At 61.4% G+C, this 25892-nt stretch overlaps 1 protein-coding gene across 1 annotated transcript; it reads left to right on the plus strand.

The window, feature by feature from the left end:
* Positions 1–1671: 1671 nt before the first annotated feature.
* On the plus strand, positions 1672–25892 carry GARIN1A (golgi associated RAB2 interactor 1A). The gene is made up of 5 exons (XM_075008507.1): positions 1672–1794; positions 6265–6440; positions 7253–7588; positions 8440–8522; positions 25708–25892. Exons 1-5 carry the CDS (start codon positions 1672–1674, stop codon positions 25890–25892), a joined length of 903 nt encoding a protein of 300 aa, XP_074864608.1.

Here is a 25892-nt window from a genome sequence, read left to right on the forward strand (position 1 = left end):
TCTGCGTCGTCGTCGTCGTCCTCCTCCTCCTCCTCCTCCTCCTCCTCCCTGCCTTTCTTTCCCTTCCTTCCTCCTGCTGTTTTCCCTCCTGGACCCCCGTGTAAGTGGTGAACCTTGAGTCCTGCTTAGCTCTGCCTCGACCAGTTACTTAGTCGAGTTTTACCAACCAGTCGTAGGTGACTAACAGAATTACCTAACCCGTCACACCCCCCCCTCCAGTCAGTTCACACCCAGCACAGGGACTTCGCCAGCAGCCCGAGATCACACACAGCAGTAGGAAAGCGAGCACAGCGCTCGTAGCACGGGGCTGCCACAGCCTCGCTGTCGCTCCGTCGCTGCTCGCCAGACGAAATGCTGTTCACTGAGTGTTCCCGACCCGGCTGGAGCTCTGTTTCTCTAGCCGGTGACAGCGGGTGGCGTTAGGATGGGGTCTCCCCCTTACCAGCTGTGATGGGGTTCGGGGTTCCCCAAGCTCTGCACGCCGGCCATAGGCAGGGGTGACTCTCACTCAGCAGGAGAACAGCGGGTTTATTAGCTGACAGGACGCAGCGTTGTACAGAGGAGTCAGTGCAGCCGGCAGAGACAGCCAGTCCCATCCATGCTGGGGAGAGGAGGCCCCGAGGGGCCCCAGAGCTGGGGCCTGGCCCCCTCCTTGGTCTCTCTCTCTCCCAGCCCAGACTAACTGCTTCCACCTCCCAGTTCAAACCCCTCAGGCTACACCTCCTCCTTTGTCTGCAGTACAAAGGTGATACCTGGTTGTCAAGGTTACCCTCAGCAGGAGACCCCCACCCTCTGTGAGCCCCGCCCCCCCACAGGTATCCCCCACTCCATCCCATCAGCCTGGGGTGGTGCTATTGTAATGAACGTGAGCTGGAGTGTGAGTCCCTGACTGGTAGCTGCCCGGTTCCTGGCTGCAGAGGAAGGCCTTAGCTATGGCTGCAGAAAGCTGTGCTTGTTGTTCCGTTACATCTCTGGTCGTGTGGGGCGGGCGGGGAAGGCTGCTGAGCCTGGCTCATGGGGCTGGGGGAGCTGGGATGAGGGGCTTATGCCCCACCCTGGGCTTAGTGACTCCTGGGGTGTGACTTTGGGGTCCCTCCAGCCCGGGGCAGGGGAGGGCATAGTGTGCACCGGCCTGAGGCATAGCTGGGGATACAGGGCTCCCTGCTCCCCCATGCTGCCGCCATGCTCTGGGCTGTGCTTGTGCCCTGGAGTCTGGGGTGTTCTGCAGCCAGCATGCCCCCCCCACCCCCCAACCCTTGCTGGAGGGTGGGCCAGCTGCCTGCCAGCAGCCCCACAGCCCCTGTGACCTCTGGGGCTAGAGCCAGACCAGCCTGGCTGGAGCAGCAAGGCCAACTGAGCCATGTGTGTGCTGGGCCCCACCTGTGCCTGGCTTCTCCTCCAGGAGCTGCTTGTTCCTGAACCCCAGCAAAGGGCTCAGCTGCAGCGACTGCAGTGCCGCAAGGGGAAGCGGGGCCGGGGGACCACGTGACACCTGGGCCCTGCAAATGTTCTTGCCCTGGCCTCTGTGCCCCCCGCCAGTTACTGTGACATCACAAGCAGCTGGGCAGCAGCTCCCGGCGTGGAGGCTGCAGCTGGGCCCTGCCGGGCTCGGCGCAGAGCTGCACCAGGGAAGGCAGCGGCATGTGACCGCCTGCAGGGCTGGCTGCGGGGATGGCTGCAGGAGGCCCCGGCGTGCCCCCGGCGGTGGAAGGGGGCCTGCTCTGGCAGCTGCTCCGCTCGCCCGATTACAACCTTTTCCCCAAGTCGGCAGTGTTTGAAAGTAACTTCATCCAGGTACTTGTGATGGGGTTCAGGGGGCCCCAAGCTGCGCCCTGTCGGCAGGCGGGAGTGACTCACTCGGCAGGTAGAAGAGAAGGTTTATTAGCCACCAGGGACACCAGCACAGAGGTGTCAGGGCAGCAGGCAGAAGCTCAGTCCACTCCATGGTGCTGGGAGGAGGCCCCGAGGGGCCCCCAGAGCCGGGGCCTGGCCCCCTCCTTGGTCTCTCTCTCTCCCAGCCCAGACTCACTGCTCCCAACTCCCAGGTCCAATTCACACCCCTCAGGCTCCACCTCCCGCTTTGTCTGCAGCCCAGAGGTGTCACCTGGGTCACCCTCAGCAGGAGCCTCACACCCTGTGTGAGCCACACACCTGTCCCCCACTGCAGCACAGCACTGCCTGCCCCAGGGGCTGTGCAGGCCTGAAACTGCTGCAGGAGCCGGGAGGTACTGGGGACGTGGTGCTGCCCGTGGCAGGGCTGGCAGGCACCCCTGGGTTGGCTGCCAGCCTCCAGCTGCCACTGTGCACGCACAGCTAAGAACTGGGCGCAGGCCCGTGGTCCCGCCCTAGGCCCTTCAGCTGCCGTCGCCTGGCCTGGCAGAGCCTCAGCAGCTGCAGAGGCAGCTAGGACCTTCCCCGTCCCCCACCCCAGGGACCCAGCTGACTGGGACAGCTGCACCGGAGGGCAGTGCCTGCTCCTGGGGTGGGGCGGAGGCTCAGCCTGTGCTCCCCATGAGGGGAGGCCTCTGCCTGCAGGGCAGGCTGTGGGGGGAGCTGGGGCGCTGCCGGCAGAACAGCCGTGCTGAGGGATGAGGTTCAGAATGAGCCCCCCACTTCCTCTGCGCTGGGGCCTGAGCAAAGGTACTGCCAGGCAGAGCCCAAACCCAGGCCCATCCGTCACCTGCAGGAGCCCTGCCAGGACCAAACCAGCCCAGGGCCGGCCCGGCTGGCTCTCGGCTCCCTGCGGGCCTTGCCCAGAGCCCCCCGTCACACTTACATTAGCCGCTGCTTATGTTCAGCACCACCTGGCGAAGCCAGGGGCCCACCCCAGAGCCTGGGGACATGACTGTCCTGCCTGTGCAGACCGCCCTCCCCAGGGCCTGGCGGCCAAGCCAAGGGAGCTTTGCAGGTGCTGGCGAGGGCCAGACCCCCTCAGGAAGAAGTTCCAAAATAACGAACAGGGCGAAGTGGAGCCCTGGAACGGGCCCAGGCAGGGCTGAGGGGGGCTCTCCCTGGGACCACAGGGCGTTAGCTGGGCCGGGTCAACACCAACGTGACACGGGTGTGGGACTGATCGTTGGGAAGATCTGTCCAGCCCCCTCCAGCCCTAGGTGTCCATCACTGCAGCTCTGAGCCTATGAGGCTGCCTGGCCAGCCCCAGCCCTCAGCCTCTGGCTACAGCCGGCCGTGGCTGGTGATTACAACCAGCCTTCATCTGGGAATCCAACTGGCCCACAGGCTGGGACCCCAGCTGGTCCTCGTCCCACAGTCTGGGACCTCGTCCCTCAGTCTGGGACCCCAGCCGGTCCTCGTCCCACAGTCTGGGACCCCAGCCGGTCCTCGTCCCTCAGTCTGGGACCTCGTCCCTCAGTCTGGGACCCCAGCCGGTCCTCGTCCCTCAGTCTGGGACCTCGTCCCTCAGTCTGGGACCCCAGCCGGTCCTCGTCCCTCAGTCTGGGACCCCAGCCGGTCCTTGTCCCACAGGCTGGGACCTCGTCCCTCAGTCTGGGACCCCAGCCGGTCCTCGTCCCACAGTCTGGGACCCCAGCCGGTCCTCGTCCCTCAGTCTGGGACCTCGTCCCTCAGTCTGGGACCCCAGCCGGTCCTCGTCCCTCAGTCTGGGACCTCGTCCCTCAGTCTGGGACCCCAGCCGGTCCTCGTCCCTCAGTCTGGGACCCCAGCCGGTCCTTGTCCCACAGGCTGGGACCTCGTCCCTCAGTCTGGGACCCCAGCCGGTCCTCGTCCCACAGTCTGGGACCCCAGCCGGTCCTCGTCCCTCAGTCTGGGACCTCGTCCCTCAGTCTGGGACCCCAGCTGGTCCTCGTCCCACAGTCTGGGACCTCGTCCCTCAGTCTGGGACCCCAGCCGGTCCTCGTCCCTCAGTCTGGGACCTCGTCCCTCAGTCTGGGACCCCAGCCGGTCCTCGTCCCTCAGTCTGGGACCCCAGCCGGTCCTTGTCCCACAGGCTGGGACCTCGTCCCTCAGTCTGGGACCCCAGCCGGTCCTCGTCCCACAGTCTGGGACCCCAGCCGGTCCTCGTCCCTCAGTCTGGGACCTCGTCCCTCAGTCTGGGACCCCAGCCGGTCCTTGTCCCACAGGCTGGGACCTCGTCCCTCAGTCTGGGACCCCAGCCGGTCCTCGTCCCTCAGTCTGGGACCTCATCCCTCAGTCTGGGACCCCAGCCGGTCCTTGTCCCACAGGCTGGGACCTCGTCCCTCAGTCTGGGACCCCAGCCGGTCCTCGTCCCTCAGTCTGGGACCCCAGCCGGTCCTTGTCCCACAGGCTGGGACCTCGTCCCTCAGTCTGGGACCCCAGCCGGTCCTCGTCCCACAGTCTGGGACCCCAGCCGGTCCTTGTCCCACAGGCTGGGACCTCGTCCCTCAGTCTGGGACCCCAGCCGGTCCTCGTCCCTCAGTCTGGGACCTCGTCCCTCAGTCTGGGACCCCAGCCGGTCCTTGTCCCACAGGCTGGGACCTCGTCCCTCAGTCTGGGACCCCAGCCGGTCCTCGTCCCTCAGTCTGGGACCCCAGCCGGTCCTTGTCCCACAGGCTGGGACCTCGTCCCTCAGGCTGGGACCCCAGCCGGTCCTCGTCCCACAGTCTGGGACCCCAGCCGGTCCTTGTCCCACAGGCTGGGACCTCGTCCCTCAGTCTGGGACCCCAGCCGGTCCTCGTCCCTCAGTCTGGGACCTCGTCCCTCAGTCTGGGACCTCGTCCCTCAGTCTGGGACCCCAGCCGGTCCTTGTCCCACAGGCTGGGACCTCGTCCCTCAGTCTGGGACCCCAGCCGGTCCTCGTCCCTCAGTCTGGGACCTCGTCCCTCAGTCTGGGACCCCAGTCGGTCCTTGTCCCACAGGCTGGGACCTCGTCCCTCAGTCTGGGACCCCAGCCGGTCCTCGTCCCTCAGTCTGGGACCTCGTCCCTCAGTCTGGGACCCCAGCCGGTCCTTGTCCCACAGGCTGGGACCTCGTCCCTCAGTCTGGGACCCCAGCCGGTCCTCGTCCCTCAGTCTGGGACCCCAGCCGGTCCTTGTCCCACAGGCTGGGACCTCGTCCCTCAGTCTGGGACCCCAGCCGGTCCTCGTCCCACAGTCTGGGACCCCAGCCGGTCCTTGTCCCACAGGCTGGGACCTCGTCCCTCAGTCTGGGACCCCAGCCGGTCCTTGTCCCACAGGCTGGGACCTCGTCCCTCAGTCTGGGACCCCAGCCGGTCCTCGTCCCTCAGTCTGGGACCTCGTCCCTCAGTCTGGGACCCCAGCTGGTCCTCGTCCCACACTCTGGGACCCCAGCTGGTCCTCGTCCCTCAGTCTGGGACTATAGCTGGTCCCAGCCCTGGGCTTGTGACTCCAGCCAGCCCCCAGTCTGGGACCCCAGCCGGTCCTCGTCCCTTAGGCTGGGACTGTAGCCAGTCCCGGCCCTGGGCTTGTGACTCCAGCTGGCCTGAGCCCTCGGGCCCTGGCTATAGCCGGCCCCGGGTGCTCAGGGGCTCTCTGCCATAAGAGACCCAGGAGCTGAGGCTGCCCCGGGGCGTGGAAGGTGCCCTCACATCTTCCCCGTAGTGGATCTGAAGCCCATTAGTGACGTGCAGCCAGTGAAGACACACTTGGAGGATGAGGGTGTCAGAGCCCTCTGCTGCGGGAGGAGTGAGCCTCGGGGTGGGGTGCTGGGGGTGGCGAATTCACCCCTCCCCGGTGCCACGCTTGGTGCCTGGGACCCCATGGGCAGAGCTCTGGGGGGCTGGGAGGTGCATCAGGGCTGGGCAGTGCTCAGCCTGGGCGTTGGCGTCGTGTTCCTTCGAGCAGCTGAGCCGAGGGGCCTGGCCCCCATGTGTGTGGGGGTGGGGGACACAGCCCAGCGAGCCCTTCGCAGGGGCCTGCACTTGTGACCCGCTGTCAGTGTGTAGCAGCCCTTCCAGCGGCTGGCCTCTGCCGGATAACAGCCTGCTAGTGCTGCCGCCCTGAGCAGTGGAGTGGCTGCACGCACGGTAGAGGCCTGGCAAGTGCGGAGGGTGGTGGGGTCGAGCCCGGGGGTGGGACGAGGACAAGGAACCAACCGCAGCGTTCTGACGCCTGAGCCCAGCACGGCCCAGTCCTGCCGGCAGCGAGGGCCGGGTAGTGCCAGGGCTGGTTTTTCACTGGGCGGGGGCGGCCCTGGAGCTGGCGGTTGGCTCAGCCCTTGCAGGCCTGGTTGGTGCTGGCGGCTGGGCAGGGGTGTGGGGTTCCCACAGTGCCCTTGGGGGGCTGTTGACCCGGTGCCTTCTCGCTGCAGGTGACAAAGCAGGGGATGTGGGTGGACATCCACAACACCCCCACCCTGGTGACCTTGGGGGTGACGTCCTCGGAGCCCTGCCTGCCCCTCCCCAACGTGCTGCTCATTGCCAGGCTTGCCATGCTGGGGGATGGCCCCACAACGCAGCCCCACCAGCCCGCGGTGGCCCTGAGCAGGTGAGGCCTGGGGGCACTGGCGGGAGCCGAGCAGGGATTTGCGTGTCGCTGCTGGAAAAGCCCATTGAGTCCCACAAGTCTGGACCCTGGGCCCCGGGCAGCCTGAGCCCCTTGCATGTGGCCACCAGGGCTAAGGGACGTGGTCACTGGGCAGCCAGGGATTTCTGTCTGGATCCATCCTCTGCCAGGGAGAGATGGGCCCCCCCGGGGGCAGTTCCCAGCCAGTCCCCCCAGCAGGCGAGCCGGGCCAGCCCTTGCCAGGACGGTTCTAGCCTTGCTCTCCGCTCGTGACATGGCCTCAGGAGGGGCTGAGCTGCGCTGGCCCTCGGGCAGGTGGGGACGGGAGGAGCAGGTTGGTTAAGGGCTAATTCTGGCTGCCGGCCATGGCCCCCGCTCGCCTGTCTCCCGCGTGCCCATGTGGGGTCTGGAGCCTGGTGTGCCCACTGCCGCCCTGGCCTGGGAGCTCCCACTGTGTCTGCTGCCTGGCACTCTGCAGGACCGGCCCCACATGGCTGGCAGGCGGCTGCTGTGCTGCCAAATGGGGTCTCCGGCCCCCCTCGTGCCGCCCCTGCCGAGGGAGCCAATGTCTCCCAGCACAGCGTGGGGTCACTGCTGTACACACTGTGTCCCCCCTCGCCCGCACTCAGCCGGTCCCAGAGTGGGGCCCAGGGCTCGGCAGCCAGCCCCTTTGGGGTCCCCTCCCTCTGAGCTCTCGCAGCCCTCCCTCGGCTGCTGCCAGCCCCTGGCCCCCGGCAGGGACAGCGCCTGTCCCCGGGCTCTCGGTGAGCCGGGCTGTGCTCCCTTGGCTCTAGGCTCCTCCCGCTGCGGTACGTCCGGCTCTCGGTCCAGGACAGCGGCCTGCGCCTCCTGCGGGTGCAGGTGGCGACGGGGAAGGTCTATTACCTGCAGCTGCGCCAGGAGCACCCGGACGCCGTGTTTGCGCTATGGAGCCGGCTGGCGGAGATCCTGCAGCGGGGGCTTTCCTTCACCCCCAAGGACCCCTGCATCCACGTCCCACACAGCCTGGTGCCCAGCATGAGCAGCTCCTCCAGCAGCTCCCCCACCCAGGTGCATCGCAAGGCGAGAGCCGAGCTGAGCCCTCCAGGACAGCTTGCTGCAGCACCAGGCTCAGGCCACGGGCCCAGCAGGTGCCCTGCCCTGCCCTGACCTGCCCTGCCCTGCCCGGGCGCTGAGCCTGATGGCCTGGCCAGGGCCTGTGGCTGCCCCACTCCAGAGCTACATGATCCAGCCTGCCTGGGGATCTGGGGCCAGGGCAAGTCTAGGGGCCTCCCCAGCCCCATATATGGGGGTGCAGCATGCCCTGTAGGCCCTCCCCAGCCCCAGGTGTGAGTCCAGGGTGCCCTGTGGGCCCTCCCCAGCCCCAGGTGTGGGATCCAGGATGCCCTGTGGGCCCTCCCCAGCCCCAGGTGTGGAGTCCAGGATGCCCTGGGCACTCACCTTCAGACCCATTTCAGTTGGGGCCCGAGGGCTACGTGGTCATGATCTTGGCGGGATCTAGGGGATGATGTGCCCAGTGGCCTGAGGTCCTAGCAGGAGCTGGAGCCGTCCCAGTACCTACCTGCCGCCAGGCCCCCAAGGGTGGTGAGCTCTGAGCAGAGGGCTCAGCCCTGCGGCTGCTGTGGGCTGGTTGCTCCTGCTCCAAACACAGCAGCTGTCCCCTGGCAGCACAGTGACAGCTGCCTTATGAGCACATGTCCCCATCAGTGTTACCACCAGGTCTCTCCCTGCAGCCGGGCCCTGAGCCCCAGCCACCCGCGAGAGCAGCCCCAGGGAAGGCACAGAGAGATGGCTCCGACCAGAGACGGTAAAGGGAATGGTGGTGCCCACTGACGGCAGCCCAGACGGAGCTGGGTGGGAGGTGCTGAGGCTGGCACTCAGGCTCCCAGGAGCAGGGAGGGTCCAGGGCCCAGCGGGTGGCTGTGCAGCCTGGGGCAGACGGGTGTGCATGGACTAAGCTGCTGTTCTCTCCTTTCCCGAGGCTCTTCCCCTTCGGGAAGCTTTCAGCTTGGGGCAGATCTGCTGCCCAGGAAGAGGAGTCAGGTGCCCCCAGCTGGTCAGGAGGTAAGAGGCTCCCTCCCTTCAGCTCTTCCACCCAGGGGCAGGGCAGGGCAGGTGGCTGGGCGACCCCCAAATCGCCCATCCGGCGGCAGCTGGGCTGGCCAAACCGTGGAGCAGAGTGTGGCTTCCACAGCTGCCCTGAAACGGAGTGAGACCCTGGCAGCCGCACTGCAAGCCCTGGGGACCCAAGGGGAGGGGTGGGGAGAGAAGTGTGAGCCGATGGGAATTCGTTAAGAGCAGCTTGTGCCAGGCCAGCCTGCTTTCCTCCGCGGGCTGCAATATGGGGCTGGAGGGTGGGAGGGGAGCAGCCGGCACGGCCTGTCTTGGGAAAAGCTTTTGCGACATGAGAGCTGCTTGTAAGCCCAGTGGAGAGCCGTGGGCCAGAAGAGCTGACGTTAGGGGGTGGAGAAGAGGTGGACAGCGTACACATGGGGAGGCGTAATGGAGAGTTTGCTATCCAGTGGTGAGGGGTCTGCAGCCCATGGCTCAGTCCTGGGTCTGGCACTGTGCAACCTGTCCTCGGCAAACGGACCAGCAAGTCTCCCATTACAGTCTCTGGGTGACCCCCAGCCGAGGGGGGCACGAGAACTTTGGAATTACAATTAAACGGATCTTCGGAAAGTGGAGAATTGTTCTGATGTCAACAAGACGAAACCTGCTAAAGGTGAGTGTGCAAAGGAAGGAAGGAAGGAGAGATCGCACGTGGGGAGTAAAGAAGGAGAGATCGCGCGTGCGGAGGAAGGAAGGGAGGAGAGATCGCGCGTGCGGAGTAAAGAAGGAGAGATCGCACGTGCGGAGGAAGGAAGGAAGGAGAGATCGCGCGTGCGGAGGAAGGAAGGAAGGAGAGATCGCGTGTGCGGAGGAAGGAAGGAAGGAGAGATCGCGCGTGCGAAGGAAGGAAGGAAGGAGAGATCGCACGTGCAGAGGAAGGAAGGGAGGAGAGATCGCGCGTGTGGAGTAAAGAAGGAGAGATCGCGCGTGCGGAGGAAGGAAGGAAGGAGAGATCACGCGTGCAGAGGAAGGAAGGGAGGAGAGATCGCGCGTGCGGAGGAAGGAAGGAAGGAGAAATTGTGCATGCGGAGGAAGGAAGGAAGGAGAGATCGCGCATGCAGAGGAAGGAAGGGAGGAGAGATCGCGCGTGCGGAGTAAAGAAGGAGAGATTGCACGTGCAGAGGAAGGAAGGGAGGAGAGATCGCGCGTGCGGAGGAAGGAAGGGAGGAGAGATCGCACGTGCGGAGGAAGGAAGGAAGGAGAGATCGTGCGTGCGAAGGAAGGAAGGAAGGAGAGATAGCACGTGCGGAGGAAGGAAGGAGAGATCATGTGTGCAGAGGAAGGAAGGAGAGATCGAGGGCACTGAGGAAGGAAGGACAGATCGTGCGTGTGGACGAAGGAAGGAAGGACAGGTTGCGCGTGTGGAGGAAGGAAGGAAGGAAGGACAGATCGAGGGCACAGAAGAAGGAAGGACAGATTGTGCGTGCGGAGGAAGGAAGGAAGGAAGGACAGATCGAGGGCACAGAGGAAGGAAGGAAGCAAGGACAGATCGCGCGAGTGGAAGAAGTAAGGAAGGACAGATTGCGCATGAGGAGGAAGGAAGGAAGGAAGAACAGGTCGCACGCGCAGAGGAAGGAAGGACAGGTTACGCATGCAGAGGAAGAAAAGAAGGACAGGTCGCGCGAGCGGAGGAAGGAAGGAAGGAAGAACAGGTCGCACGTGCAGAGGAAGGAAGGACAGGTTACGCATGCAGAGGAAGAAAAGAAGGACAGGTCGCGCGAGCGGAGGAAGGAGGGAAGTACAGGTCGAGTGTGCAGAGGAAGGAAGGACAGATCACGTGAGCTGAGGAAGGAAGGAAAGATCACGCGAGCGGAGGAAGGAAGGACACATCGAGGGCATGGAGGAAGGAAGGACAGATTGAGGGCGCCGAGGAAGGAAGGATAGGTCACGTGAGCAGAGGAAGGATGGACAGATTGCATGAGCGGAGGAAGGAAGGAAGGAAGAACAGGTCGCACGTGCAGAGGAAGGAAGGACAGGTCGCGCATGCAGAGGAAGGAATGAAGGACAGGTCGCGCGAGTGGAGGAAGGAAGGAAGGACAGGTCGAGTGTGCGGAGGAAGGAAGGACAGATCATGCGAGCGGAGGAAGGAAGGACACATCAAGGGCGTGGAAGAAGGAAGGATAGATCGCGTTGGCAGAGGAAGAAGGACAGATTGCATGAGTGGAGGAAGGAAGGAAGGAAGGACAGATTGCTCACGCAGAGGAAGGAAGGAGAGATCGCGCGAGCGGAGGAAGGAAGGAAGAAGAGATCATGCATGTGGAGGAAGGAAGGACTGATTGCATGTGTGGAGCAAGGAAGGACTAATCGCGTGTGCGGAGGAAGGAAGGACAGATCGTGCATGAGGAGGAAGGAAGGACAGATCACACGTGCAGAGGAAGGAAGGACGGAAGGACAGATTGCACGTGCGGGCGAGGGAAGGAAGGAAGGAAGGACAGATTGTGTGTGCGGAGGAAGGAAGGAAGGAAGGACAGATTGCACGTGCGGAGGAAGGAAGGAAGGAAGGAAGGAAGGAAGGACAGATCGCGCGTGCGGAGGAAGGAAGGAAGGACAAATTGCGTGTGTGGGGGAGGGAAGGAAGGAAGGAAGGACAGATTGTGTGTGCAGAGGAAGGAAGGAAGGAGGGAAGGAAGGACAGATCATGCGTGCGGAGGAAGGAAGGAAGGAAGGACAGATTGCGTGTGCGGGGGAAGGAAGGAAGGAAGGAAGGAAGGACAGATCACGCGTGCGGAGGAAGGAAGGAAGGACAGATTGCATGTGCGGAAGAAGGAAGGAAGGACAGATTGCGCGTGTGGGGGAGGGAAGGAAGGAAGGAAGGAAGGAAGGAAGGAAGGACAGATCGCGCGTGCGGAGGAAGGAAGGAAGGACATATTGCATGTGTGGAGGAAGGAAGGAAGGACAAATTGCGCGTGTGGGGGAGGGAAGGAAGGAAGGAAGGAAGGAAGGACAGATTGTGTGTGCGGAGGAAGGAAGGAAGGAGGGAAGGAAGGACAGATCACGCGTGCGGAGGAAGGAAGGAAGGAAGGAAGGACAGATCACGTGTGCGGGGGAAGGAAGGAAGGACAGATTGCGTGTGTGGGGGAGGGAAGAAAGGAAGGAAGGAAGGAAGGACAGATTGCGCGTGCAGGGGAAGGAAGGAAGGAAGGACAGATTGCGCGTGCAGGGGAAGGAAGGAAGGAAGTAAGGACAGATTGCGCGTGCGGGGGAAGGAAGGAAGGAAGTAAGGACAGATCACGCATGCAGAGGAAAGAAGGAAGGACAGATTGTGTGTGTGGGGGAGGAAAGGAAGGAAGGAAGGACAGACTGTGTGTGCGGAGGAAGGAAGGAAGGAGGGAAGGAAGGACAGATCACGCGTGCGGAGGAAGGAAGGAAGGAAGGACAGATCACGTGTGCGGAGGAAGGAAGGAAGGAAGGAAGGACAGATTGCGTGTGCGGGGGAAGGAAGGAAGGACAGATCGCGCGTGCGGAGGAAAGAAAGAAGGACAGATTGCGTGTGTGGGGGAGGGAAGGAAGGAAGGAAGGAAGGAAGGACAGATTGCGCGTGTGGGGGAGGGAAGGAAGGAAGGAAGGACAGATTGTGTGTGCGGAGGAAGGAAGGAAGGAGGGAAGGAAGGACAGATTGTGCGTGCAGGTGAGGGAAGGAAGGAAGGAAGGAAGGACAGATTGCGCGTGCGGGGGAAGGAAGGAAGGAAGGACAGATTGCGCATGCAGAGGAAAGAAGGAAGGGCAGATTGTGTGTGTGGGGGAGGGAAGGAAGGAAGGAAGGACAGATTGCGCGTGCAGGGGAAGGAAGGAAGGAAGGACAGATTGCGCGTGCGGAGGAAGGAAGGAAGGAAGGAAGGAAGGAAGGACAGATCGCGTGTGCGGGGGAAGGAAGGAAGAAAGGACAGATCGCGTGTGCGGAGGAAGGAAGGAGGGAAGGAAGGACAGATTGTGCATGTGGGTGAGGGAAAGAAGGAAGGAAGGACAGATTGTGTGTGCGGAGGAAGGAAGGAAGGAGGGAAGGAAGGACAGATCACGCGTGCGGAGGAAGGAAGGAAGGAAGGAAGGAAGGACAGATTGCGCATGCGGGGGAAGGAAGGAAGGAAGTAAGGACAGATCGCGCGTGCGGAGGAAAGAAGGAAGGACAGATTGTGTGTGTGGGGGAGGGAAGGAAGGAAGGAAGGACAGATTGCGCGTGTGGAGGAAGGAAGGAGGGAAGGAAGGACAGATTGCGCGTGCGGGGGAGGGAAGGAAGGAAGGACAGATTGCGTGTGCGGAGGAAGGAAGGAAGGAGGGAAGGAAGGACAGATTGCGCGTGCGGGGGAAGGAAGGAAGGAAGGAAGGACAGATTGCGCGTGCGGAGGAAGGAAGGAAGGAGGGAAGGAAGGACAGATTGCGCGTGCGGGGGAAGGAAGGAAGGAAGGAAGGACAGATCGCGCGTGCGGGGGAAGGAAGGAAGGAGGGAAGGAAGGACAGATTGCGCGTGCGGGGGAGGGAAGGAAGGAAGGAAGGAAGGAAGGACAGATCGCGTGTGCGGAGGAAGGAAGGAAGGAAGGACAGATTGTGCATGCGGGGGAGGGAAGGAAGGAAGGAAGGAAGGACAGATTGCGCGTGTGGGGGAGGGAAGGAAGGAAGGAAGGAAGGACAGATCGCGTGTGCGGGGGAGGGAAGGAAGGAAGGAAGGACAGATCGCGTGTGCGGAGGAAGGAAGGAAGGAAGGACAGATTGTGCATGCGGGGGAGGGAAGGAAGGAAGGAAGGAAGGACAGATCGCGTGTGCGGAGGAAGGAAGGAAGGAAGTAAGGACAGATCGTGTGTGTGGAGGAAGGAAGGAAGGAGGGAAGGAAGGACAGATCGCGTGTGCGGAGGAAGGAGGGAAGGAAGGACAGATTGCGTGTGCGGAGGAAGGAGGGAAGGAAGGACAGATCGCGTGTGCGGGGGAAGGAAGGAAGGAAGGACAGATCGCGTGTGCGGAGGAAGGAAGGAAGGAAGGACAGATCACGTGTGCGGAGGAAGGAAGGAAGGAAGGAAGGAAGGACAGATCACGTGTGCGGAGGAAGGAAGGAAGGAGGGAAGGAAGGACAGATCTCGTGTGCGGGGGAAGGAAGGAAGGAAGGACAGATCGCGTGTGCGGAGGAAGGAAGGAAGGAAGGAAGGAAGGACAGATCGCGTGTGCGGAGGAAGGAAGGAAGGAGGGAAGGAAGGACAGATCGCGTGTGCGGAGGAAGGAAGGAAGCAGGGAAGGAAGGAAGGAAGGACAGATCGCGTGTGCGGGGTAGGGAAGGAAGGAAGGAAGGACAGATCGCGTGTGCGGAGGAAGGAAGGAAGGAGGGAAAGAAGGAAGGAAGGACAGATCGCGTGTGTGGGGTAGGGAAGGAAGGAAGGAAGGACAGATCGCGTGTGCGGAGGAAGGAAGGAAGGAGGGAAGGAAGGACAGATCGCGTGTGCGGGGGAGGGAAGGAAGGAAGGAAGGAAGGACAGATTGTGCGTGCGGGGGAGGGAAGGAAGGAAGGAAGGAAGGACAGATTGCGCGTGCGGGGGAGGGAAGGAAGGAAGGAAGGACAGATTGCGCGTGCGGGGGAGGGAAGGAAGGAAGGAAGGACAGACTGTGTGTGCGGAGGAAGGAAGGAAGGAGGGAAGGAAGGACAGATCACGCGTGCGGAGGAAGGAAGGAAGGAAGGACAGATCACGTGTGCGGAGGAAGGAAGGAAGGAAGGAAGGACAGATTGCGTGTGCGGGGGAAGGAAGGAAGGACAGATCGCGCGTGCGGAGGAAAGAAAGAAGGACAGATTGCGTGTGTGGGGGAGGGAAGGAAGGAAGGAAGGAAGGAAGGACAGATTGCGCGTGTGGGGGAGGGAAGGAAGGAAGGAAGGACAGATTGTGTGTGCGGAGGAAGGAAGGAAGGAGGGAAGGAAGGACAGATTGTGCGTGCAGGTGAGGGAAGGAAGGAAGGAAGGAAGGACAGATTGCGCGTGCGGGGGAAGGAAGGAAGGAAGGACAGATTGCGCATGCAGAGGAAAGAAGGAAGGGCAGATTGTGTGTGTGGGGGAGGGAAGGAAGGAAGGAAGGACAGATTGCGCGTGCAGGGGAAGGAAGGAAGGAAGGACAGATTGCGCGTGCGGAGGAAGGAAGGAAGGAAGGAAGGAAGGAAGGACAGATCGCGTGTGCGGGGGAAGGAAGGAAGAAAGGACAGATCGCGTGTGCGGAGGAAGGAAGGAGGGAAGGAAGGACAGATTGTGCATGTGGGTGAGGGAAAGAAGGAAGGAAGGACAGATTGTGTGTGCGGAGGAAGGAAGGAAGGAGGGAAGGAAGGACAGATCACGCGTGCGGAGGAAGGAAGGAAGGAAGGAAGGAAGGACAGATTGCGCATGCGGGGGAAGGAAGGAAGGAAGTAAGGACAGATCGCGCGTGCGGAGTAAAGAAGGAAGGACAGATTGTGTGTGTGGGGGAGGGAAGGAAGGAAGGAAGGACAGATTGCGCGTGTGGAGGAAGGAAGGAGGGAAGGAAGGACAGATTGCGCGTGCGGGGGAGGGAAGGAAGGAAGGACAGATTGCGTGTGCGGAGGAAGGAAGGAAGGAGGGAAGGAAGGACAGATTGCGCGTGCGGGGGAAGGAAGGAAGGAAGGAAGGACAGATTGCGCGTGCGGAGGAAGGAAGGAAGGAGGGAAGGAAGGACAGATTGCGCGTGCGGGGGAAGGAAGGAAGGAAGGAAGGACAGATCGCGCGTGCGGGGGAAGGAAGGAAGGAGGGAAGGAAGGACAGATTGCGCGTGCGGGGGAGGGAAGGAAGGAAGGAAGGAAGGAAGGACAGATCGCGTGTGCGGAGGAAGGAAGGAAGGAAGGACAGATTGTGCATGCGGGGGAGGGAAGGAAGGAAGGAAGGAAGGACAGATTGCGCGTGTGGGGGAGGGAAGGAAGGAAGGAAGGAAGGACAGATCGCGTGTGCGGGGGAGGGAAGGAAGGAAGGAAGGACAGATCGCGTGTGCGGAGGAAGGAAGGAAGGAAGGACAGATTGTGCATGCGGGGGAGGGAAGGAAGGAAGGAAGGAAGGACAGATCGCGTGTGCGGAGGAAGGAAGGAAGGAAGTAAGGACAGATCGTGTGTGTGGAGGAAGGAAGGAAGGAGGGAAGGAAGGACAGATCGCGTGTGCGGAGGAAGGAGGGAAGGAAGGACAGATTGCGTGTGCGGAGGAAGGAGGGAAGGAAGGACAGATCGCGTGTGCGGGGGAAGGAAGGAAGGAAGGACAGATCGCGTGTGCGGAGGAAGGAAGGAAGGAAGGACAGATCACGTGTGCGGAGGAAGGAAGGAAGGAAGGAAGGAAGGACAGATCACGTGTGCGGAGGAAGGAAGGAAGGAGGGAAGGAAGGACAGATCGCGTGTGCGGGGGAAGGAAGGAAGGAAGGACAGATCGCGTGTGCGGAGGAAGGAAGGAAGGAAGGAAGGAAGGACAGATCGCGTGTGCGGAGGAAGGAAGGAAGGAGGGAAGGAAGGACAGATCGCGTGTGCGGAGGAAGGAAGGAAGCAGGGAAGGAAGGAAGGAAGGACAGATCGCGTGTGCGGGGTAGGGAAGGAAGGAAGGAAGGACAGATCGCGTGTGCGGAGGAAGGAAGGAAGGAGGGAAAGAAGGAAGGAAGGACAGATCGCGTGTGTGGGGTAGGGAAGGAAGGAAGGAAGGACAGATCGCGTGTGCGGAGGAAGGAAGGAAGGAGGGAAGGAAGGACAGATCGCGTGTGCGGGGGAGGGAAGGAAGGAAGGAAGGAAGGACAGATTGTGCGTGCGGGGGAGGGAAGGAAGGAAGGAAGGAAGGACAGATTGCGCGTGCGGGGGAGGGAAGGAAGGAAGGAAGGACAGATCGCGTGTGCGGGGGAGGGAAGGAAGGAAGGAAGGAAGGACAGATTGCGCGTGCGGGGGAGGGAAGGAAGGAAGGAAGGAAGGACAGATTGCGCGTGCGGGGGAGGGAAGGAAGGAAGGAAGGACAGATCGCGTGTGCGGGGTAGGGAAGTAAGGAAGGAAGGACAGATCGCGTGTGCGGAGGAAGGAAGGAAGGAGGGAAGGAAGGACAGATCGCGTGTGCGGAGGAAGGAAGGAAGGAAGGAAGGAAGGACAGATTGTGCGTGCGGGGGAGGGAAGGAAGGAAGGAAGGAAGGACAGATTGCACGTGCGGGGGAGGGAAGGAAGGAAGGAAGGAAGGGCAGATTGCGTGTGCGGAGGAAGGAAGGAAGGAGGGAAGGAAGGACAGATTGCGTGTACGGGGTAGGGAAGGAAGGAAGGAAGGAAGGAAGGAAGGAAGGAGGGAAGGAAGGACAGATCGCGTGTGCGGAGGAAGGAAGGAAGGAGGGAAGGAAGGACAGATTGCGCGTGCGGGGGAGGGAAGGAAGGAAGGAAGGAAGGACAGATTGCGCGTGCGGGGGAGGGAAGGAAGGAAGGAAGGACAGATTGCGCGTGCGGGGGAGGGAAGGAAGGAAGGAAGGAAGGACAGATTGCGCGTGCGGGGGAGGGAAGGAAGGAAGGAAGGAAGGACAGATTGCGCGTGCGGGGGAGGGAAGGAAGGAAGGAAGGACAGATCGCGTGTGCGGAGGAAGGAAGGAAGGAGGGAAGGAAGGAGAGATCACGTGTGCGGAGGAAGGAAGGAAGGAGGGAAGGAAGGACAGATCGCGTGTGCGGAGGAAGGAAGGAAGGAGGGAAGGAAGGACAGATTGCGTGTGCGGAGGAAGGAAGGAAGGAGGGAAGGAAGGACAGATCGCGTGTGCGGAGGAAGGAAGGAAGGAGGGAAGGAAGGACAGATTGCGTGTGCGGAGGAAGGAAGGAAGGAGGGAAGGAAGGACAGATCGCGTGTGCGGAGGAAGGAAGGAAGGAGGGAAGGAAGGACAGATTGCGTGTACGGGGTAGGGAAGGAAGGAAGGAAGGAAGGAAGGAAGGAAGGAGGGAAGGAAGGACAGATCGCGTGTGCGGAGGAAGGAAGGAAGGAGGGAAGGAAGGACAGATTGCGCGTGCGGGGGAGGGAAGGAAGGAAGGAAGGAAGGACAGATTGCGCGTGCGGGGGAAGGAAGGAAGGAAGTAAGGACAGATCACGCATGCAGAGGAAAGAAGGAAGGACAGATTGTGTGTGTGGGGGAGGAAAGGAAGGAAGGAAGGACAGACTGTGTGTGCGGAGGAAGGAAGGAAGGAGGGAAGGAAGGACAGATCACGCGTGCGGAGGAAGGAAGGAAGGAAGGACAGATCACGTGTGCGGAGGAAGGAAGGAAGGAAGGAAGGACAGATTGCGTGTGCGGGGGAAGGAAGGAAGGACAGATCGCGCGTGCGGAGGAAAGAAAGAAGGACAGATTGCGTGTGTGGGGGAGGGAAGGAAGGAAGGAAGGAAGGAAGGACAGATTGCGCGTGTGGGGGAGGGAAGGAAGGAAGGAAGGACAGATTGTGTGTGCGGAGGAAGGAAGGAAGGAGGGAAGGAAGGACAGATTGTGCGTGCAGGTGAGGGAAGGAAGGAAGGAAGGAAGGACAGATTGCGCGTGCGGGGGAAGGAAGGAAGGAAGGACAGATTGCGCATGCAGAGGAAAGAAGGAAGGGCAGATTGTGTGTGTGGGGGAGGGAAGGAAGGAAGGAAGGACAGATTGCGCGTGCAGGGGAAGGAAGGAAGGAAGGACAGATTGCGCGTGCGGAGGAAGGAAGGAAGGAAGGAAGGAAGGAAGGACAGATCGCGTGTGCGGGGGAAGGAAGGAAGAAAGGACAGATCGCGTGTGCGGAGGAAGGAAGGAGGGAAGGAAGGACAGATTGTGCATGTGGGTGAGGGAAAGAAGGAAGGAAGGACAGATTGTGTGTGCGGAGGAAGGAAGGAAGGAGGGAAGGAAGGACAGATCACGCGTGCGGAGGAAGGAAGGAAGGAAGGAAGGAAGGACAGATTGCGCATGCGGGGGAAGGAAGGAAGGAAGTAAGGACAGATCGCGCGTGCGGAGGAAAGAAGGAAGGACAGATTGTGTGTGTGGGGGAGGGAAGGAAGGAAGGAAGGACAGATTGCGCGTGTGGAGGAAGGAAGGAGGGAAGGAAGGACAGATTGCGCGTGCGGGGGAGGGAAGGAAGGAAGGACAGATTGCGTGTGCGGAGGAAGGAAGGAAGGAGGGAAGGAAGGACAGATTGCGCGTGCGGGGGAAGGAAGGAAGGAAGGAAGGACAGATTGCGCGTGCGGAGGAAGGAAGGAAGGAGGGAAGGAAGGACAGATTGCGCGTGCGGGGGAAGGAAGGAAGGAAGGAAGGACAGATCGCGCGTGCGGGGGAAGGAAGGAAGGAGGGAAGGAAGGACAGATTGCGCGTGCGGGGGAGGGAAGGAAGGAAGGAAGGAAGGAAGGACAGATCGCGTGTGCGGAGGAAGGAAGGAAGGAAGGACAGATTGTGCATGCGGGGGAGGGAAGGAAGGAAGGAAGGAAGGACAGATTGCGCGTGTGGGGGAGGGAAGGAAGGAAGGAAGGAAGGACAGATCGCGTGTGCGGGGGAGGGAAGGAAGGAAGGAAGGACAGATCGCGTGTGCGGAGGAAGGAAGGAAGGAAGGACAGATTGTGCATGCGGGGGAGGGAAGGAAGGAAGGAAGGAAGGACAGATCGCGTGTGCGGAGGAAGGAAGGAAGGAAGTAAGGACAGATCGTGTGTGTGGAGGAAGGAAGGAAGGAGGGAAGGAAGGACAGATCGCGTGTGCGGAGGAAGGAGGGAAGGAAGGACAGATTGCGTGTGCGGAGGAAGGAGGGAAGGAAGGACAGATCGCGTGTGCGGGGGAAGGAAGGAAGGAAGGACAGATCGCGTGTGCGGAGGAAGGAAGGAAGGAAGGACAGATCACGTGTGCGGAGGAAGGAAGGAAGGAAGGAAGGAAGGACAGATCACGTGTGCGGAGGAAGGAAGGAAGGAGGGAAGGAAGGACAGATCGCGTGTGCGGGGGAAGGAAGGAAGGAAGGACAGATCGCGTGTGCGGAGGAAGGAAGGAAGGAAGGAAGGAAGGACAGATCGCGTGTGCGGAGGAAGGAAGGAAGGAGGGAAGGAAGGACAGATCGCGTGTGCGGAGGAAGGAAGGAAGCAGGGAAGGAAGGAAGGAAGGACAGATCGCGTGTGCGGGGTAGGGAAGGAAGGAAGGAAGGACAGATCGCGTGTGCGGAGGAAGGAAGGAAGGAGGGAAAGAAGGAAGGAAGGACAGATCGCGTGTGTGGGGTAGGGAAGGAAGGAAGGAAGGACAGATCGCGTGTGCGGAGGAAGGAAGGAAGGAGGGAAGGAAGGACAGATCGCGTGTGCGGGGGAGGGAAGGAAGGAAGGAAGGAAGGACAGATTGTGCGTGCGGGGGAGGGAAGGAAGGAAGGAAGGAAGGACAGATTGCGCGTGCGGGGGAGGGAAGGAAGGAAGGAAGGACAGATCGCGTGTGCGGGGGAGGGAAGGAAGGAAGGAAGGAAGGACAGATTGCGCGTGCGGGGGAGGGAAGGAAGGAAGGAAGGAAGGACAGATTGCGCGTGCGGGGGAGGGAAGGAAGGAAGGAAGGACAGATTGCGTGTGCGGAGGAAGGAAGGAAGGAGGGAAGGAAGGACAGATTGCGTGTACGGGGTAGGGAAGGAAGGAAGGAAGGAAGGAAGGAAGGAAGGAGGGAAGGAAGGACAGATCGCGTGTGCGGAGGAAGGAAGGAAGGAGGGAAGGAAGGACAGATTGCGCGTGCGGGGGAGGGAAGGAAGGAAGGAAGGAAGGACAGATTGCGCGTGCGGGGGAGGGAAGGAAGGAAGGAAGGAAGGACAGATTGCGCGTGCGGGGGAGGGAAGGAAGGAAGGAAGGAAGGACAGATTGCGCGTGCGGGGGAGGGAAGGAAGGAAGGAAGGAAGGAAGGACAGATCGCGCGTGCGGGGGAGGGAAGTAAGGAAGGAAGGACAGATCGCGTGTGCGGAGGAAGGAAGGAAGGAGGGAAGGAAGGACAGATCGCGTGTGCGGAGGAAGGAAGGAAGGAAGGAAGGAAGGACAGATTGCGCGTGCGGGGGAGGGAAGGAAGGAAGGAAGGAAGGAAGGACAGATCGCGCGTGCGGGGGAGGGAAGTAAGGAAGGAAGGACAGATCGCGTGTGCGGAGGAAGGAAGGAAGGAGGGAAGGAAGGACAGATCGCGTGTGCGGAGGAAGGAAGGAAGGAAGGAAGGAAGGACAGATTGTGCGTGCGGGGGAGGGAAGGAAGGAAGGAAGGAAGGACAGATTGCACGTGCGGGGGAGGGAAGGAAGGAAGGAAGGACAGATTGCGTGTGCGGAGGAAGGAAGGAAGGAGGGAAGGAAGGACAGATTGCGTGTACGGGGTAGGGAAGGAAGGAAGGAAGGAAGGAGGGAAGGAAGGACAGATCGCGTGTGCGGAGGAAGGAAGGAAGGAGGGAAGGAAGGACAGATTGCGCGTGCGGGGGAGGGAAGGAAGGAAGGAAGGAAGGACAGATTGCGCGTGCGGGGGAGGGAAGGAAGGAAGGAAGGACAGATTGCGCGTGCGGGGGAGGGAAGGAAGGAAGGAAGGAAGGACAGATTGCGCGTGCGGGGGAGGGAAGGAAGGAAGGAAGGAAGGACAGATTGCGCGTGCGGGGGAGGGAAGGAAGGAAGGAAGGACAGATCGCGTGTGCGGAGGAAGGAAGGAAGGAGGGAAGGAAGGAGAGATCACGTGTGCGGAGGAAGGAAGGAAGGAGGGAAGGAAGGACAGATCGCGTGTGCGGAGGAAGGAAGGAAGGAGGGAAGGAAGGACAGATTGCGTGTGCGGAGGAAGGAAGGAAGGAGGGAAGGAAGGACAGATCGCGTGTGCGGAGGAAGGAAGGAAGGAGGGAAGGAAGGACAGATTGCGTGTGCGGAGGAAGGAAGGAAGGAGGGAAGGAAGGACAGATCGCGTGTGCGGAGGAAGGAAGGAAGGAGGGAAGGAAGGACAGATTGCGTGTACGGGGTAGGGAAGGAAGGAAGGAAGGAAGGAAGGAAGGAAGGAGGGAAGGAAGGACAGATCGCGTGTGCGGAGGAAGGAAGGAAGGAGGGAAGGAACTACAGATTGCGCGTGCGGGGGAGGGAAGGAAGGAAGGAAGGAAGGACAGATTGCGCGTGCGGGGGAGGGAAGGAAGGAAGGAAGGAAGGACAGATTGCGCGTGCGGGGGAGGGAAGGAGGGAAGGAAGGACAGATTGCGCGTGCGGGGGAGGGAAGGAAGGAAGGAAGGACAGATTGCGCGTGCGGGGGAGGGAAGGAAGGAAGGAAGGACAGATTGCGCGTGCGGGGGAGGGAAGGAAGGAAGGAAGGAAGGACAGATTGCGCGTGCGGGGGAGGGAAGGAAGGAAGGAAGGAAGGACAGATTGCGCGTGCGGGGGAGGGAAGGAAGGAAGGAAGGAAGGAAGGAAGGAAGGACAGATTGCGCGTGCGGGGGAGGGAAGGAAGGAAGGAAGGACAGATTGCGCGTGCGGAGGAAGGAAGGAAGGAAGGAAGGAAGGACAGATTGCGCGTGCGTAGGAAGGAAGGAAGGAAGGAAGGAAGGACAGATTGTGCGTGCGGGGGAGGGAAGGAAGGAAGGAAGGAAGGAAGGAAGGAAGGACAGATTGCGCGTGCGGAGGAAGGAAGGAAGGAAGGAAGGAAGGACAGATTGCGCGTGCGGGGGAGGGAAGGAAGGAAGGAAGGACAGATTGCGCGTGCGGAGGAAGGAAGGAAGGAAGGACAGATTGCGCGTGCGGGGGAGGGAAGGAAGGAAGGAAGGAAGGACAGATTGCGCGTGCGGGGGAGGGAAGGAAGGAAGGAAGGAAGGAAGGAAGGAAGGACAGATCGCGTGTGCGGAGGAAGGAAGGAAGGAGGGAAGGAAGGACAGATTGCGCGTGCGGGGGAGGGAAGGAAGGAAGGAAGGAAGGAAGGACAGATTGCGCGTGCGTAGGAAGGAAGGAAGGAAGGAAGGAAGGACAGATTGCGCGTGCGGGGGAGGGAAGGAAGGAAGGAAGGAAGGGCAGATCGCGTGCGGGGGAGGGAAGGAAGGAAGGAAGGAAGGAAGGACAGATTGCGCGTGCGTAGGAAGGAAGGAAGGAAGGAAGGAAGGACAGATTGCGCGTGCGGGGGAGGGAAGGAAGGAAGGAAGGAAGGACAGATCGCGTGTGCGGGGGAGGGAAGGAAGGAAGGAAGGAAGGAAGGACAGATTGCGCGTGCGTAGGAAGGAAGGAAGGAAGGAAGGAAGGACAGATTGCGCGTGCGGGGGAGGGAAGGAAGGAAGGAAGGAAGGGCAGATCGCGTGTGCGGGGGAGGGAAGGAAGGAAGGAAGGAAGGAAGGACAGATTGCGCGTGCGGGGGAGGGAAGGAAGGAAGGAAGGAAGGAAGGACAGATTGCGCGTGCGGGGGAGGGAAGGAAGGAAGGAAGGACAGATTGCGCGTGCGGGGGAGGGAAGGAAGGAAGGAAGGAAGGAAGGACAGATTGCGCGTGCGGAGGAAGGAAGGAAGGAAGGAAGGAAGGACAGATTGCGTGTGCGGGGGAGGGAAGGAAGGAAGGAAGGAAGGAAGGACAGATTGCGCGTGCGGAGGAAGGAAGGAAGGAAGGAAGGAAGGACAGATTGCGCGTGCGGGGGAGGGAAGGAAGGAAGGAAGGACAGATTGCGCGTGCGGGGGAGGGAAGGAAGGAAGGAAGGAAGGAAGGACAGATTGCGCGTGCGGAGGAAGGAAGGAAGGAAGGAAGGAAGGACAGATTGCGCGTGCGGGGGAGGGAAGGAAGGAAGGAAGGAAGGACAGATTGCGCGTGCGGGGGAGGGAAGGAAGGAAGGAAGGACAGATTGCGCGTGCGGGGGAGGGAAGGAAGGAAGGAAGGAAGGAAGGACAGATTGCGCGTGCGGGGGAGGGAAGGAAGGAAGGAAGGAAGGAAGGACAGATTGCGCGTGCGGGGGAGGGAAGGAAGGAAGGGCAGATCGCGTGCGGGGGAGGGAAGGAAGGAAGGAAGGAAGGAAGGACAGATTGCGCGTGCGGGGGAGGGAAGGAAGGGCAGATCGCGTGTGCGGAGGAAGGAAGGACAGATCAAGGGCACAGATGCAAACCAGGGAACAGCTGCCTGAGGTCGGACGCCATGGAGATGAAGTGTTGTCGGAAGATTGAGCCCCTGAAATGACGTGACTGAGCAGTATCAGAGAAGGAGCCACGTTACTCTGTATCCGTGAGAACCACAAGAAGTCCTGTGGCACCTTACAGACGAGCAGATTTCGGAGCAGAGGCTTGTGTGGCAAAGACCTGCTTTGTCAGACGGGTGGGTCTCGTCTGCTCAGCTTGGGCTCCAAAACATCAGTCAATCAGGTGCCACACGACCTCTTGTTCTCTATGACTAAATAGATTGAGGTGCATTTTCTAATGCCACAGGCCCTGCTCCCCAAGGCTGCCGACGCAGGGGGGTGGTGGAGGGCAAAGGGGGCAGTTGCCTCTGGGTCTGGCTGTTAACAGGGCCCGGGGCTCCAGCCTCTGCCGAGGTCGCATCAGCCGCAGCCGGCGCTCCGGAGCCCCTTTGGAACACCGCGGAGCGCTGTGCCGAGCCGCTCTGAGGAAGGGCGTCGGGGGCCCCAGGGCTGACCGCCCTAAGCCCCGCCCCTTCTGGGGGCAGGGGGGTGGACCCCGCCATCTTGCCCTGGCCCTGCAGCGACTGTTGATGCTGCGACTGCTCAGTCAGACCATGCTGCCGAGGGCGGTACGGCTGTCTGCCTGCCAGCTCTCCTGTGAGGACCACCTTCAGCTTTGATCCAAAGGAAGAAGGCAGGAAACGGCCCCCTGGATGCCCTGGAACTGTGCCAGACACCTGTCCCTTACACACCTCCTGCCCCAGACTTGTCTCAGGACAGACCATCATGGATGCACGTGATGGGTGTACCAGACCCTATGAGACCCCAGCTGGAGGCCTTCAGGTCCCATCACACCTGTCCCAGACATGAGCAGTGGAAGTGAGTCCTCCAGGTGGTCTAGAGAGGGTGTGTGGGATGCAGCCAATCAGAGTCTGGGTCAGCAGGCCCATATAAAGGGGGCAGCAGGGCAGAGCAGAGAGTCCTTGCAGCCGGAGCCGAAGGCGGGAAGCTGGTGCTCTGGCTGCCTGCAGGACCGCGGCCAGAGCTGCTGCTGGCAGGGTCTGGGCGTCAGGAGACAGCTCCCAGTTGCTGCTGGACTCCACCAGGATGAGGGGGAGGCATGGCCTGCGGCTGTGGGGCCGTGGCCCGAGGAAGCAGAGCAGCGACACAGCTTTGCTGAAAGGAAGTGGTGGGCGGCTGCTTTCCAAAGGGCCCCTGGCTGGGACCGGCTGCCCACATTAGCCCCTGGGGAAGGGCCTGGGCTTTGATGCGCCCCAGAAGGGGAAGTGCTTAGTGGTCCAGCAGGAGAGCTGGGACTGGAAGGCTCCAGAGGGAGAAAAAGCAGCACCTCCAGGAGGGGGCCCTGGGGGCACAGCTCAATAGCAGGCCGAGACCCTCTGGAGACTGCTACACTGTCAGACCTGAGGCCAGGCGGGAGCATGGGGCCAGGCCCCTGTTGGACTCTGCAGCTTGGCAGGGGGCTGATCTGATATCATGTGCATGGGAGTGGGCCAGAGCGCTGAGTCGCTGCAGAGAGGGCTGGTGCAGGCATGTGCCCTGGGACAGGAGTGCTGCCCTTGTACAAGGCCTAGACGGCTCCCGGGGGCGGCATGAGAGTTAACCGTGTCAGCCCGGGGTGGTCAGTGGCTCCCAAATGAAACGTGGGCCGGCAAGGGGCTGCAGGGCGAGGGGTGTTACAGGAGAGTCATGTTTCAGACACGGGGCTGACGGCAGTTTTCAGATCTGTCCTGGGGCATCTTGGGATGATTGTTCTCCTGGTTCGCTGCGGGCCAGGCGAGAAGCAATCTGCAGCAAGAGGGATTTAGGGCCGACAGTAGAGAACCTGTCCAGCAGACAGGGTGGTGAAGGCCTGGAATAGCACTGTGATCTCTGTCATTGGAGGCTTTTCTGAATGGGTTGGAGAAACACCTGTCAGGGACAGGCCAGGTTTACTCGGTCCTGTCTCAGTGCAGGGCCTGGACTAAACTACCTCTCCAGGTCTCCTCCAAGCCTATGCTTCTGTGAGTCTGTGAACCAGGAAAGGGAAAGAGTTTTAAATGGTCAGGGCCAGGTGACTTGTACCCAAGAGTTTGAAAAGAATCGGCCGAGGTCACGAATTCTCTCCCACTCTGGTTCCCAGGGAACCTGGTGATGTGTGAGTGGTGCCGGGGGCACAGGCCGAGTTGCACAGCAGAGGAAGCCAGCCTGAAGCCAGCCCTGAAATGGTTCGACACTAAGCGCCATGGACTCTGGGAACGAGACACGCCTGCAGGGCTGCTGCCGCTCTCCCGGCTCAGCAGCCTGGTAGCTGCAGGCCAGCAGTAG

The sequence above is a fragment of the Carettochelys insculpta genome, chromosome 1 (genome assembly GCF_033958435.1).
Source record: "Carettochelys insculpta isolate YL-2023 chromosome 1, ASM3395843v1, whole genome shotgun sequence".
Classification (NCBI taxonomy): Eukaryota; Metazoa; Chordata; order Testudines; family Carettochelyidae; genus Carettochelys; species Carettochelys insculpta.

Bases quoted from the DNA above. Each gene is read 5' to 3' on its own strand.
- GARIN1A (XM_075008507.1), top strand. From the start codon at position 1,672: ATGGCTGCAGGAGGCCCCGGCGTGCCCCCGGCGGTGGAAGGGGGCCTG. The intron at 6,441-7,252 runs GTGAGGCCTGGG...CCTTGGCTCTAG, and splicing joins CCCGCGGTGGCCCTGAGCAG to GCTCCTCCCGCTGCGGTACG. The intron at 8,523-25,707 runs GTAAGAGGCTCC...TCTGGTTCCCAG, and splicing joins TGCCCCCAGCTGGTCAGGAG to GGAACCTGGTGATGTGTGAG.